This window comes from Papilio polytes, unplaced genomic scaffold (genome assembly GCF_000836215.1).
Source record: "Papilio polytes unplaced genomic scaffold, Ppol_1.0 DF823901.1, whole genome shotgun sequence".
NCBI classification, from domain to species: domain Eukaryota; kingdom Metazoa; phylum Arthropoda; class Insecta; order Lepidoptera; family Papilionidae; genus Papilio; species Papilio polytes.
Window position 1 is genome coordinate 1,355,710 of NW_013525303.1, and position 15,721 is coordinate 1,371,430.

The 15,721-nt window shown below is 34.8% G+C and overlaps 2 protein-coding genes across 3 annotated transcripts; one reads left to right on the top strand and one right to left on the bottom strand.

Moving 5' to 3' along the window:
• The first annotated feature begins 2,719 nt into the window (after window positions 1–2,719).
• LOC106102919 (transient receptor potential channel pyrexia-like) lies at window positions 2,720–14,585 on the top strand. Of its 2 annotated transcripts, none has more exons than XM_013282539.1 (11): window positions 2,720–2,800; window positions 5,127–5,244; window positions 5,717–5,905; window positions 6,239–6,456; window positions 8,247–8,425; window positions 8,829–9,010; window positions 9,417–9,645; window positions 9,883–10,041; window positions 10,499–11,614; window positions 12,113–12,373; window positions 12,783–14,585. In XM_013282539.1, the coding sequence occupies exons 1-11, from the start codon at window positions 2,779–2,781 to the stop codon at window positions 13,650–13,652; spliced, it is 3,543 nt and encodes a 1,180-aa protein (XP_013137993.1). In that variant the 5' UTR covers window positions 2,720–2,778; the 3' UTR covers window positions 13,653–14,585. The 2 variants fall into 2 exon arrangements, with proteins under 2 accessions (XP_013137993.1, XP_013137991.1); XM_013282537.1 differs by lacking the exon at window positions 2,720–2,800 and adding an exon at window positions 3,541–3,874.
• Window positions 6,740–7,571, bottom strand: LOC106102920 (dynein light chain roadblock-type 2-like). The gene is made up of 3 exons (XM_013282540.1): window positions 7,453–7,571; window positions 7,114–7,293; window positions 6,740–6,869 (listed from the first exon to the last, which is right to left on the bottom strand). The coding sequence occupies exons 1-3, from the start codon at window positions 7,474–7,476 to the stop codon at window positions 6,762–6,764; spliced, it is 312 nt and encodes a 103-aa protein (XP_013137994.1). The 5' UTR covers window positions 7,477–7,571; the 3' UTR covers window positions 6,740–6,761.
• Window positions 14,586–15,721: the final 1,136 nt, after the last annotated feature.

Sequence of the window (15,721 nt, forward strand, 5' to 3'; positions counted from 1 at the left end):
TTTGTTTATTGAAGTAACTCAAAAACTACTGGACTGATTTCAAAAATTCTTGCACCATTAAAAAGCTGCAACACTAGTGACTAACATAGGCTATATTTTTACTATTTTTTTAATTTCACGCAGACGAAGTATGACTGATACGTAAGTTTTTAAATCATGAACGTGTTTAAATTATCATTTAGACAAATTATGAAGTTAAGTATAAGTTGCTAAGTTGGCTGAGTAATGCTACTTAATAAACCCAAGAATATCAGAACAATGAAATTCCCACAAATACTTCTGAACCACTATTCATAATAGTGTTGTCAAGACTATCGATAAATTATAGACGTATACCAAAATAATTTTTATCGATATAACAGTTATATGTATTTTGAAAAATTTTGCACTATGATTTACTAAATCTTTATATTTTCAACCTATAGTTTTCCGTTATACATTATTTATGGATAGTACTGAGACATACGCCTAGAATATTATAATAATTATAGACTGCCAGAGGAAATTATGACCTATGTGAACTTGATCACACTTGTAACTTATTTACCATAGGTATTAAAAATAAAATGTCGATATAATGTTAGATCGTCGGTGGCTCAGTGGTTTAAGCACTTGACTTGTAATCTACAGGTCTTGGATTCGAATCCCGCCGCCATGTATCAATGTGATTTTCGATTTTTCGAATTTTCATACGTACATAATTTACCCGACGTTCTTACGGTGAAGGAAAACATCGTGTTGCCTGTACATATCGGCGAAGAAATTCAAAGATATGTGTGAAGTCGACCAACCCGCAGTGGGCCAGCGTGGTTGACTATGGCCTAATCACCCCTGATTAGGGGAGGCTCCGAGCCCCTCGGTGGGGACATATAGTGAGCTGGTGATGATGATGATGTAAGCTTCTGTATTGAAATAAATAATCATTTTAGTGTAAGCTTTAGTAAAATCAATTAAAAATATAATTTCAAAGAGATATTATAACTTATCTCAATATTCCATAGTTGACTGCAATGAGTTTTAAATATGAAATTTCAAATGAATACTGAGTATTATTTATATAACATGGCTGAGGTGAGCAGTGCCCTATCGTGACATGCTGCTACAGGTTTTCAGCGACTCGCGTAAAGTTAGTCGACAACTGAAAACTACTATACATAAATAAAAAATATATACTTTAACAAACACAAGCTGTAAATTATTTAGCGCTGCAAAAACAATGTAATTATATTCTCAATTTTATCGACATTTTTAGTTATATTATTTTTATTAAAGGAAAATTCGACAAACTCAAAAGTACTTCACTATAGCGTAGTAACGCCAAGCATTATAGTGAAGACGGAGAGTTGTGTACATGTGTCATTATTTCAATATGGAGATTTGTAAGATTCAAGGTAAATATTCTTAAATCTATACTAATATTATAAATAGGATTTGTGTTTCTTTATGTATAAAAACAATTACCACACTAATAAAAACCTACGTTATCACTAACATAGGTTGTATTTAGGAGGTATTACTGTTTTTTTTTATTTCCACGTGGGCGAAGCTATACAGTTAAAACTAACTGGTGCCTTAGCTGATATCCTAAAAGTCGTTTTTTTTTTAATTCAAATTTTAACATATTATTCTGTATTCACTAATATATGTGGTCACTGTCTCGTCTAAACTCTATGCTTTGTGCTCCATGCTTGACGACATCAAATGGCGGGAACCGTCGACCACGCGATCGTATGTCCCTTAACCGTTAGGCCAATGGCGCTTTCAAAGGTAGGTTTTATTGGAGAAAATTACCTTAAACTATTTGTTCTATTCATCCCTAACTGATATTCTTGTCCCTGGTAGGAAATTTGATTACTGTTTACGTTTTCTAGTAATTCTAGTTATATACATTAAAACGTAACTAACAAAACACCGGCTACCAACCTTCAAGGTTACCAAACGACCATAACTATAATTGAAATCCATTGTTTTCTGCGTATTAACATCAAGATAGAACACGTAATTAACAATTTTAATAACACATGCAAACATGACGCTTCATAATTCTATTTTTAAAATAATTTATAGCAATTGAATATATGTCTTCGAAGAATTAAAAAAAAAAAAAAAATTGTTATTATATAAAATTGTTAGAGACAAGTGACGTAAATCTTCGTTATTGTTGATATTTTGATACTACTTTGTTAATTCCTTAATTAATTTGCTTCATAATTCTTTCTTTTTTGACCGACTTCCCAAAAGAGGGAGGTACTCAATTCGTCTGTATGTTTTTTTTTATTTTATTTTTTTAATACTTAATTGAAAACCATTAAATCTGTATTAAACAGTTATAAACATATTTCGTATCTAAAATAGATTATCTAATCTTTAATGGTATATAATGTCAATAAGATATGAACTTAGACTATAAAGAAATGGACTAAGCAAAGAACCACTATATTAAATTTCGGCTACTTTTTTCAAACACAAAATTCATAATCAACAATGTGTATATCGTGCAGACATTTTCGTTGAATTCAAATGTCATGAATATTGAGTTTGTAATTAAAACCACAAACTAAGCACACACAAGGTCAAGAATTATGCTTTATTTTTGACTGGGAATTGCGCTAAACAGATCCTGTCTTTTTATAGTCAAAGGATAAGGCATATCTAGCAATTCCTATATCTACGTCAAACGAACAAATTCAAGATATTGATAACAGTACAATAAACGTGTATTTTCGCGTGTGAACCTACACGATATGCAAGTGTGTTGAAATTAATGTGAAACAGAACATGGAAATGTCAGAAATACGAGGTCTGTCTAAATATTCTTAAAGCATTCTTTTAAAATACGAACAATTTCATCTACATTTTTAATACCAAAGCAATTTTATAATAACACTAGCTGTTCCTGTGCGGCTTCATCCGCATGAAATTATGAACATTTCATTTTATTGTTTACATGTGTCAAATTATCAATTTAAAATGTCAAAATGACATGACATGACAAACGTTGGCAATCTTGCTCCCTTGATGTTGGTAGCAACTTATGGTCTCTTTCCCACATTAGGATTTCTATCCAAAATATTTACCCCTAAGTTTAATGGCGTGAAAATATATAGCCTAAAGCGTGACGTAAGGGCAGGGCTTTTTACTAAACAAAGAATTATTCAAAAATATGCTGTAATTGCTGACATCTTAGGCAACAAAGAAGTTTGTGTTTAGGCTTTATTATAATAGTATAGAAATATAGATAGATTCCTTATTACCTTATTAGTCATTAAATCGTAAACCGGGGAAGTACCAAGATATTTGTACAAACCAGTGTCTGAACAAATATTTGTCTCGAGCGACGTTAGGTTTTGGAAAATCATTTTTAGGTTAGTTTGACAATTGCATTGTTTCTCAAAGCATCGTTCGAATATATTCAACGGTTTTTTTTATTTATTTAATAGAATTTTATCTTCACGAAGATCGTTTTAAGTTTATACCGTTTTAATTCGACCTTGAATATGTTAGCATAACCAAGAACGATCTGTTATCACACGAGATACGTCGTGAAAAACGTTACGTGTCCGCGGTGAGACAGTGTGATTTTTTTTAATAAAACCCAACACACGTCATAGTGCCAATTGGTTTTTTAATTTTATAACCAGCCAGTTTGTTTTTTTTTTAGTGATTCAGATTTCTGTTCTGTATTTTTTGTAATGTTGTGAGTGCCAATATTAAAAATCGATTTATTCAGTGTTTTTCCTTGTCCGTACTCTGTGTGTTAAAAATAACTTCATTGATTGCAGTTAAATACAAGGTTAAAATGTAACTATAACGAATCGAGAGTATAAATAGTTAAAAATGTGCACGAAAGGAGTTTTTTCGTTGTTCAATAAAGGCAAGTGGTTATATCATTGTGTGTCTTTTAAATTTTGCTACTTACTTTATTTTTAAATTTTGTGAATATAAGATAGATGTTTTAGTAATAATGTAAATAATATTATAACAGTAAAAACGGACGGTAATTTTATCCTAGCCTAGCCAAAAACTGCATGTTTGATTCCAAATATTTGTATAAAAAGAATTCAACTGTCAAAGTTCAATGAACTTTTGTTTTCTAGAAAGCCACATTTATAAAAATATCTAAAGAATCTGTTATTATGTTTGAGATTATATAAATATTCTTTGCTTTTCCACTAGCGATAAACATGTACCAAAATATTGCTGTCTCTGTTTTTCAAAGGGAATAAAAGAGACATTCAATATTTTTCGATGAATGTCTTGCAGTGGGTTTCCACAGTAAAATCAGATTCAATGGCTCTTATGTAGACTATCTAAGACACAACTTTTCGATTTACCTTCATCTTCTTTGTTTTAAATTAACTTGATAAACACCAATATCTGTGTAAATTTAAAAATTAAAAACAAGTACTATAAATTTTAGTCATCAGTATCTGATACTATTTCTTGTAATTTTTTTATTTTAAAGATGCGATATTGTATGTAGGAGCTATCGATATTTGCATTTACAATCACGGCTTTATGTGAAGCGGGAAAAGTCCTTGAGATGATGTCATACTTGGCATGTTTACATGTGAAAATATTATCATAGGTGCAAAATTCGGTCCATTTTTTATCTAATTTTTACCTAATGCTTACAAAATGTCATTTAAGTTTTCATTGCCCAAACACCTTTACAAATACGTTATCCTTTTTAAATATAAAGAGATTTTCATTAAAACAAATTAAAGCATATAAAAAAATGTGTTTCTTAATAAGATTTAACAATCTTTAAGTATGGTTAAGTATGACCTAGGCCTTCTTTAGATCGGTTCCGATGTGTTCCTTGAAGATCCCGGAACCTTCGTCAATGTCACTAGAGGATGGCCACCGAGGGGATTTTAGTAGGTCAAATACTTCATAACCCTGCCTTCCCCCCCAAAAGGCAAGGTATCTTTTGAAGATTTCCACAAAAAAAGTTCTTCTTCACATAGTAGTAAGGGGATAGTGCCCTCCCCTTCCTAAAAGACTCGATGAAGTTGTAAAAAGTTCTATTAAGACCATAATTGTAGCTGCTAAAAAGGAGAGGGCCCTTTTAGCAGCAGTTCATCGACTGACAATGCTTATAAACAATGTTATTTTCATTCCAGACGTTGAGGAAGGTTACAATGAGGACAGAGATAATTTGCAGCCACTGATCAGTATAAACAATCCACATGACCGCCCTCGACCCAACAGACCACACCAACTCGGCTTCGTAAATACGATGTAAGTAAACAGCACTATTTAGTCTCCTCTAGTTAAATCTGATCACATTATAAACAAGCGTAAATCAAAATCGATCGATAATGCGTACTCTTAAACAAGTTCTGTTACAAGAAATTTGTTTCATTTGACAATCTTGTAAAGAAAAGTTTCTAGTCCCTTTCCCTTTACACTTAGAAGGGGAGATATCCTCTTAATTTGCGTCTCCACCTCCGTAGAATAGATTAATGTTAGGCAACGCCTATGGGCAGCGCTCGCTTCGCACCTTCGACGGATTTATTCAGCCGCTTGCTAGTTTGTGACCTTGTATTATAAAAAACAAACTTATTAGTTACATTTTCTGTGACACATTTAGTCTATACAAACTAAACCAACACAATAATCATTAGGCAGAGCGACTAAGGATCGGCTCGGGATTCCTTGGTGGTATAGCAAGCTGCTGGAATCCACTAAGTCATGAATCAATTTATTCCAGGCCTGAAATCCAAAAGCTGCATTTCTACGATTCAACACCATCAGTTATGTCAACCCCAGATGTAACTCCAGCTGCAGAAACAGAAGATATACTGCCGAGGAAGTGGCGACGGAGCGACCGTCGACTCAGACGATTGAACACCGAACTGCTAGAAGCAATAGAGAACCATGAAGTGGAAGAAGTCGAAAGGTATGACTCTTCAGTTCAGGAAGAAGAGTACTCTTATTCCTGATGTGCCAGTTATGACAAGGTTTTCCTTAGGCAGGCTTCCTTCCGTAGGCAAAGTTAAAATAATTAGTCGAATTCAAAAGGAATAGAGAATTACAAAACAACTTAAATAATTTCACAGACTTACTAAAAAATAAACATCTGTGAATTATCTATTTAAACATTAAAACTTTCCAAACTTCATAGACAATAAATCCCAGTACAATTTTTCATTACGATTGAATTCGAACGGGCGAGTACTTACGTACATGAACCTTCCGTAGCCAATAAACACCATTCTTTTGTTTTTTTCAGGTTGCTCCACTCGGGAGCAAATCCAAACGCAACATGTCGTCTAGACCTTGTATCGGCGTGTCATATAGCTGCTATGGTCGGGGGAGATGCGCTCGGTTATCTCATCAAGTTTGGAGCAGAGAAGCACCGGTTAGACAGACTGGGACGTACTCCCCTACATCTCGCTGCGTTCGCTGGGAATTCTAGACAAGTCGCGATACTGCTGGACTTTCCAGAAGGTGAGAGAAGGTTCAATGTATATTGTACGGAACAATTGACTATACTGCCCTGATCGCGATGGTAAAAATTAAACAGTTCAGTTCATCCATAGCCAATCAATTAGCTGTAATACATGCCCGACTTTGCCAGAACAGTTTTTGTAAAAACAGATCTCTACTATGGGAACTGCACTAAACGCACTGGCATGAAATATTACGAAATGTTTAAAAATATGTCAAGTATAGCTTCTTCAGGACCTTATTTCTTGACTAAAAACTGGTTATTAAAAAGGAAATAACGATGTATCTTGGCATAGTAAATATATTTAACGTCTTCTCATAAGTACAATCAAATGAAATTCTTTATCCGGCACAACTACTGCTTCCGTCTTCTTCGAGACCATCCTCAGGACCATCAGTTCGTCTATTACATCCTGTTACAGTTTATGTGTTGGTTATTGGAAGAACTACAGATAATGACCACTATAATTTAGTAAAAAACAAAAAGGAGTCAGTCAGTAAAACTGGACATGACATGAAGGACATGGATCGTAATAAAATCTAGAGAAAAGATTGTAAAACCAGTTTTAAAAAATCTAAAACTCCAACCAAACAATTGCATCAATCCTAGCATCTGGTCAAATCTACAAAACATTTATATAACTTTTAAAATCTTACAATTTCTTTAAGCGCATTGTTTGCGAAGTGAGATAGATTTCTCATATGTGTAGAATATGTGGCAGCCGTCAAACTGTCGAGTGTCGTAGTTTCTGGAAAGCCTTCGCAATTAACGATAATTGTGCCGACTACATTCCCATTTTCGTTTATCCGAGCCATTGTGTTTGTGGCTCCTGGACCCTTTAAAGATCGAGAAAGATCAGATTAGATTTTATAATGCCATAAAACAAAAAAGACTCTTCTAGAAGAACTTTCCCCTAGCGTTTAGGTAACAACGCCTTCGTATTTCTTGTATCGATTCTAGTTTAAAGACTTTTAATTAATCTATGATATAATTACCATAAAATTCTGTGCAATTTCCATCTTTTTATCAAAACAATTTCAAATATACGATATAAAATCACCAAGTTCACAATCTTCTGAATTGACAACTTTAAACGAGACAGATTCATTCGAAAAAGAAAAATATAAGATTGCAAAAAAGTTTCCATTCCATGAAGCATTTAATTGGAATTTCTGCTTTAGGGGATTAAACGGAACTTTGCAATTCTTTACAACTTTGTAGTTGTAAATTCTTGCTTAATAGTCTTATGTATTTACCAGAGGAAAAATTGTTAATACATTCTTTGTTTCACTTCCTATTTATTGGACATCAACATCACCAGCTCACTATAGTGATATATATAGACGTATACGTCCCCACCGAGGGGCTCGGGGCCTACCCTAATAAGGGGTGACTAGGCCATAGTCAACCACGCTGGCCAAGTGCGGGTTGGTTGACTTCACACATATCTTTGAATTTCTTCGCCGATATGTACAGGCAACACGATGTTTTCCTTCACCGTAAGAACGTCGGGGAAATTATGTACATATTAAAATTCGAAAAATCAAAAATCACATTGGTACATGGCGGGATTCGAACCCAACACCGACGCTCTCTGCCTATCCCATTCGGAAAACAATGATGTTTCCACTACTGAAACGCAAAACATATTGATGTTCTTGTATTTTCAAAGATTAATGATGGCGACAGCCTTATTTTTGTCATTTGGCAATAGAACCCCTTGACCTATTTTGAACATTTGTTAACCACATCTTCTAAAGGAAAATGATCAAGAAGGAATTTCTTCTAGAAATGCAAGATCGTGTTGAAAGCGATATGTCCTCGGATGCTGAAGAAGATGTCAAGAAGATGTGTCCAAAGACCAGAGACATGGTGAACATACGCTGTGATTTAGGCGACGTGAGAACATTACTGCCTAAAACGTGGAAGGACAACATCGATCACAACTGCAGGAATATTGAAGGATCTGTAAGTTAACAATTTAACTATTTAATAAACTAAAATGATCGCACTGAGCACAAGTGAAGACGTGTATTTAGCTTCAGAGCGGGCGCACACCTTTGACTCAACTATCGCACAACGGTTGTGCGATTGTCGATTGTTTCTCAGCTAATTTAGTATAGTATTGTATATAGCCAAGTATATGTATCTGTAAAATAGCAAGAATAACCTTTGCGTGAAAATAAGCTCTCCTTGATTACAACTAAAATTAGAATCAAATTACTAGAGAAGAAATTGAACATACCTTTCATATACAGCGAATTTCGAAGGTCGTGTACTTCATTCATTGGTTCTGAATCATACAATTTAGAAAAATCTACATGTTTATTTGTATTTCAATCGAACACAGTAATATCTCTATCTTTTCTAGTTACCTCTCCTCCAACCTGGCTGGACACCATTGCATGTGGCAGCGGCCTGCGCCCGCATGCACTGCACGCGGCTGTTGCTGGCTGCGGGCGCAGACCCCAACATCTGTGACGAAGCTGGAAGGACCGCTCTTGATGTTGCCGGTTATGGTTATTACTTTAACCAGACTATTATTAAGAAGAAGTAAGATTATTACGTACTTCTTAAAATACCAATGCAATTTGGATACAATCAACTAAAGAAACTTTTGTTACAATAAACATGAGGTTCAAATTTGCATTTAATCATATTTCATACTAATATTATAAATGCGAAAGTTTAGATGGATGGATGTATGTTTGTTAGAGTTAGTAGCCTAAACGACTCAACGGATTTCGATGAAATTTGGTATGGATGTAGAGGATAGTTTGGAAGGACACATAGGCTACTCACTTTTGTTTTTTTTTTTAATTCCACGCGAACGGAGTCGCGGGCGAAAGCTAGTAATCGTATAATTTCATTACTCCTGGAGTGCAATTTTGGACTGGATTAACTCTTTAAGAAGGACTCTTATACTGAATACTAGACTTTACGTAATATCTGCTTTCAGTTTCCTTTCCGTGCTGCAAATGTTACTAAATGCTGGTGGAAAACACAATACTATGAAGACTAAAGGTATCAACAAATTAGACACGCCACTGCACACTGCAGTCGAACTTGATGATATCGACAGTATTAATGAGCTGCTCCAAGCTGGAGCCTCTGTCAAGTGTTTAAACTCTTCAGGACAAACTCCATTACATGTGTGCGTTAAGAAGGAACTAGAAGAAGCTCTCCAGGTTTGCTTTCATCTATACTAATATTATAAAGAAGAAAATCTATATTTTGTATGTATTGAAATAACTCCAAAATTACTGGCGATTTCAAAAATCTTTTCACCATTTAAAAGCTACGTTATCGCTAAGTAATATTTTTTTACTATTTATTGATTTCACGTAGACGAAGTCGCGAGCTATAACTAGTTTATTTTTATCAGCTGTAATGTTTTGAAGAGTAACATCTGTGTCTATTCTTAGATTCTAGCAAATCACAACTATAAAGACGCTGATCCTTTAATGGCAATGGTGGACGTGAAAGACAAAGATGGCCACACTGTACTCCAAGCGGCAGTGGAGGCAGCCTGGGTGCCTGGCGTGTGTGTGGCTCTTGAGGCTGGGGCTGACGTCACGATAAAGGTATACTTGAACATATATCCTTATTCTTACTCAATAATGACTGACAATACATGTATATTTATAAAGAAATTGGGAAGCAAAAGGTTAGCGTGGTATGGACATGTTATGCGACGAGATGGGGACATAAACCTGAAAGTGTTAAGATTGAATGTGGATGGCAACAAAGGTAGAGAAAGATCGAAGAAAGTATGAATGGACTGTGCGAATGAGGATATGCTTAAGAAAGGAATGGATCCTGATATGACGGCTGATAGAGATGTATGAAAGAGCAGCATATACTGTGGGGACCCTCAATAAGGGGTAAGGGCAAGTTGATTATGAATACACGTCTATTTATTTAATCCATAATCTTGATAATCAACAAGGTCTAATGGTACATCTTTCAAGTATGATTCTTCAAGCCTTATAACGATAACAGTAACCGCTTTACTATAATTTAATATTATATTTATTACAGGCAAATGATGGGGAAACTCCAATCCATTCAGCAGCAGCTCTTGGCAATTTAGATGTCCTAACAGAGATTCTCAGCTTAGCAAAACAAACGAATTTCATTGATTGTCAAAACGAAGAAGGCGAGACGCCTTTATTTAAAGCTATTACTAACGAAAACCTTGACTGTGTCGAAGCTATACTACAAGAAGGTGCTTCAATAAAATTAACAATGCCAGGAGATGTCAATGTGTTCCACGTTGCAGCGGAAAATGGCTGTCTAGATATACTGAAAACTCTTCTAGAATACGACGATAATGTTACTCGTACTATGATCAATTCTCTAACAGCTGGTGACAGAAGAGGTTTCGGACCTATACATTTTGCAGTCGCTAACAACCATTCGAAATGCGTACAACTTCTACTATCGAAGAATGCTGATATAAGACTACGAACAACAAGCAGTCCCCATGGAAGTTCAACTCCGTTGCACATAGCTGCTGTATACAATCATATAGAGATAGCTAATGTTATACTGAAATTTGATAAGACAACTATTCACGAAGTCAATAGTTTGGGATGGTTTCCTTTGCACACAGCCAGTCACCATGGCAGTCGTGATGTTATCACACTATTACTCCAAGAAGGCGGTGATCTATCAGGCTACACAGATGGTCCAAAAAAATACAGAAGAACAGCCATAGATATGATAATCAACAATCTATCAAAACCAACAGATTTCTTAGAAGATGTATTCGATTCTTACATTTCTTCAAATTGTCAAAACTTTAAAGATTCCAATTGTGAGATAACTGTCGACTATAGAATATTAATGCCGACTATATGCGAAATGGAACAGATGAAAGTAATAGAAGCTCTGCTTGCAACTGGAAATAGATACGGACAGAAAAGATTATTGGTTCATCCGTTAGTTGAAAGTTTTCTATACTTAAAATGGAAGGCGCTATTACCATTTTTCTACACAATTATTGCGGTATATTCTCTATTCGTGACATCTTTGACTATATTTATTGTATCTGTATTCTTCTACATGGATACAAAAGAGACAGCACCTATGTGGTTGAACCAAAATATCTGGGGTTACATCGTTTACTCAACGATCTTTCTAATTCTCGTTCAGGTAAGTCAACTGGTCTTCATCAGCTTGCCCTCTTCGGCAGAGTGCTGTTCTTCCATACGTCTCTAATCTATATCTGAATTCACTCCCTTAAGCGTATCTTCTATCACACATCACTATCTCACTACACATCCCCACTGAGGGGCTCGGAGCCTACCCTAAGTTAGACGCAACTAGGCCATAGCTAACCATGCTGGTCTAGTACGGGTTGACTTCACACATATCTTCTAATTTCTTCGCCGATATGTGTAGACATCATTATGTTTTCCTTCACGGCTAAATTATGTACATATTAAATTCTAAAATCACATTGGTACAACGGCGGATCCAGGGGTGATTGGTCTTTGTGTCCCCCCCTGGCGCCAAATCTGGATCCACCCTTGCATTGATACGGCGGGATTCAAACCCAAGACCTGTAGAATAGAAGTTAAGTGACGCAAGAACTCATTTTGGTTATACAAATCTTAAATCATATTCTCTTAACACGTTTATCTCTTTCAGGAACTTCTATACATGAATATAACAAGTAGGAGATATTTCTTTCAATTAGAGACATGGGTTAAATTTGGATCTATAGGATTGGCGATGATTCTACCAGCAGCCGTGATGGTATCATCATGGTTGACTGCGGAGTGGTTACGTCACGTGGCGACACTAGCGCTGCTGCTGTCGTGGTTAGAACTAATGTTCCTACTATCGAGGTTCCCCAATGGAGGGTACTATGTATTAATGTTTGGGAAAGTCGCTTCAAATGTTATACGGGTAAGGATATTTTTAATAGACATTTTAATGAAATACAATTAGTAAGGTTGAATGGACTAAGAAAAAGATTGTAACAACAATACATATAGAATCTAGAAAATATATCTATACTAATATTATAAAAGAGGAATTATTTGTATTTTTGTATGTAACTAAAAAAACTAGTGGGCCGGTTTAAAAAATTCCATTAGAAAGCTACGTTATCGCTAAGTAATATATGGTATATTTTTCACGCGAGCGAAGTCGCGAGCCACAGCAAGTCTTGTTATAACCTTAATCCTGATCTTAGAATATCCACTCAATAAATAACGTAAAGGATTGAAGAAAGGTTAAAATTAAGTACATAAAAGCCCTTATTTATGCAAATTGATGCGTGAACAATTCCTAATATATTTTTTTTCCTTTTCAGATAATACTGACGTTTGCGTTCTTAATAATTGGATTTGCATTAAGTTTTATGATACAATTCCATTCTCAAATACCATTCGAAGGTCCATGGGCAGCTTTCGTCAAAACTATGGTCATGATGACGTCAGAGTTCGATTACGTAGCATTATTTGACGCAGAACATTCCAAAGATCTTGCCACTTCACTAATAATAGTGAGAGTTGTCTTCCTAATATTCCTAATCCTAGCAGCAATAGTACTAATGAATCTACTAGTAGGTGTCGCTGTTAACGATATAAATGATTTAGAAGTACTAGGAAATATTAGGAGATTAGCCAAACAAGTAGAATTCTTAAGCACATTAGACAATCTTGTTTATAATAAATTCTTCAATAAAATTCTACCAACAAGAATAAATAATCAAATTAAAACGAAACGGAGAGTTATAGGTACTATTATGTTGTGCCCGGGAAAACCAAGATGGCGTCACAACAAGGTGATGCCGACAAGAATACGTGACGCAATAATGAATAAAGCACAAATACAACAGAAACAAAGAGAAGATGAACTGGGATTGCAGATGTTTAATGAAAAATTAAACGCAATGTATGAAATAATAACAAAACAAGATAGAGAACAGAAGAAACAGACTGAAGTTGATAAAACAGAAAATGCAACAGATAAATACAAATTGCGACACGACAACGTTATGAAACGTTTAAATTCTGTAGATAACGAAATGAAAGTGGTCAAAGAGCAAATTAATACGTCTATAGAAAATTCAGAATCGACAGTGGATAAATTAAATGTGAAAATAGATCAAATGTCTCTAGATATTGAAGAAATTAAACAATTTTTAAGTAGACTGGAAAGTAAATTAGGTAGCCATTAGATCACATAAGAGACATAGTGAAATTCAATGGAAATGAAACAAACAAACCGGTCTACACAATTTCACCTTTATAAGGCTGTCGTCATAGAGTAATAATAAACAGACATGGTTATATCATAAATTTAAAAAATCCTAACACGTTAAACGCCATGAGGGACACCATGTGCCGGCACTCAACTGTTACATTTTGTCAAAAATTCAAAACATTGTTTTATGTTCTTATTTGATAGAACTATAGTAATAAATTCTTCATCTACTCAATACAATAATTTCTATGTTTTTATATACAACACCGTGTTTTCACGAATCAAGGCAAAGATAGCGTTCTCTAAGACCACGCCCCGGTCACATTGTACACGACTATTGGGTTAAACGATGACCACCATCAAAGCAAGCAGTTCGAACTTTAGTCTTACTCGCGGTCACCCGAAACCTCTATGGCCTGAACAGATATTTTCTTGCCGGTCACCGGATCCTGTGGCTTCAACGGAACAGTATAAAAAAAATTGATGGCGTTTAACGTGTTTATACAACAAAAAAAATAGGCAATGAATGAAACAAAGCCAGAAAAATGTTAAAACAAATCATCTTATTTCCATTGAATTTCATTATACAATAATATTTTATTAATGTAAAAACGTTAAGACTGATTAATAGTTGTGCTTTTTTTACATATTTACAATGCAAATTAGTAGAATAGATTAAAAGCGGTTCACACTATTCCAGTACAGTTAGTAGGTTGGTCAGTAGCTCAATTTGATTGTCAAACTACTGGCTAGGAACGATGACTGGCGCCTGTAAGTGCATACAATCTACGACTTGTCGCAACCTTCCAACTGTACTGGCCAAGTGTAAATTGAGCTTAAAACGTCAATTACTTACGTTAGTTATGAACATTCACTGGATAAGGCTCTAATCGTACAAATGCAAACAATAAATAATAATTATGAATAAACATAAAATAATTTGAAACAGTGTTTTATTTTTGACCGACTTCCTAAAAAAAGGAGGTACTCAATTCTGTATGTTTTGGCTGTGTGTGTTACAGTGTTACGGATAGAGATGGGATTTTACCCGGAAAAAACCCTCTCGTGGGAAAAACAGGGAAAAACCCGGGGAAAATTCCCGAATGGGAAAATATTCGGGTTTTTTCATATTTAGCATATAAAACATCTAGGTAATGTGTAGATACAAGTATATATCAAATAGTACGTACTATTACTACTAGTTGGAACTAATGTTATTTTGTTTATTTTCATAATTCGATAAATACGTTATATGTACTAATATTACAAAGAGGAAAACTTTGTAATTGGCTCAAAAACTACTGGATCGATTTTAAAAATTCTTTCACCCTTAGAAAGGTAATTTTTCTGTGAGTAGAATAGGCTTTTTTAATGTTTGTTTTTTTTTAATTCCACGCGGACGGAGTCAGTATATACTTCTACGAAAACTATTATCATACTAATCATACCAATCATACTAATATTATAAATGCGAAAGTTTAGATGAATGGATGGATAGATGGATGTTTGTTAGAGTTTGTAGCTTAAACGGCTGAACGGATTTCGATGAAATTTGGTATAGATGTAGAGGATAGTCTGGAAGAACACATAGGCTACTCACTTTCATTTTTTTAATAACACGCGAACGGAGTCTCGGGCGAAAGCTAGTTTGATAATAATTTTCCCTACATTAATTAAATAATTCGACAAACGCGCAAATCACTACAAGTTAATGAATATTGATCTTATTATAATTTCCCGAGTCAAATTACATTAACTACCACTTCCTCGTGGTTCATTAATGAAGGGGAGTCTTACCTAAATGGATTTTCTATGTTAAATGTCGACTCAGTTAACATAAACATTTCTGTTACAAAACAGAAAATTAATAAATTGAACATTTGTGAACCAGAAAGTGTTAAGAATGAATGTGGATGGCTACAAAGGTAGAGGAAGACCGAAGAAAGTATGGATGGATTGTGTGAAAGAGGATATGCTTAAGAAAGGAGTGAATTCAGATACGACGGCTGAGAGATGTATGGAAGAGCAGCACATACTGTGCCG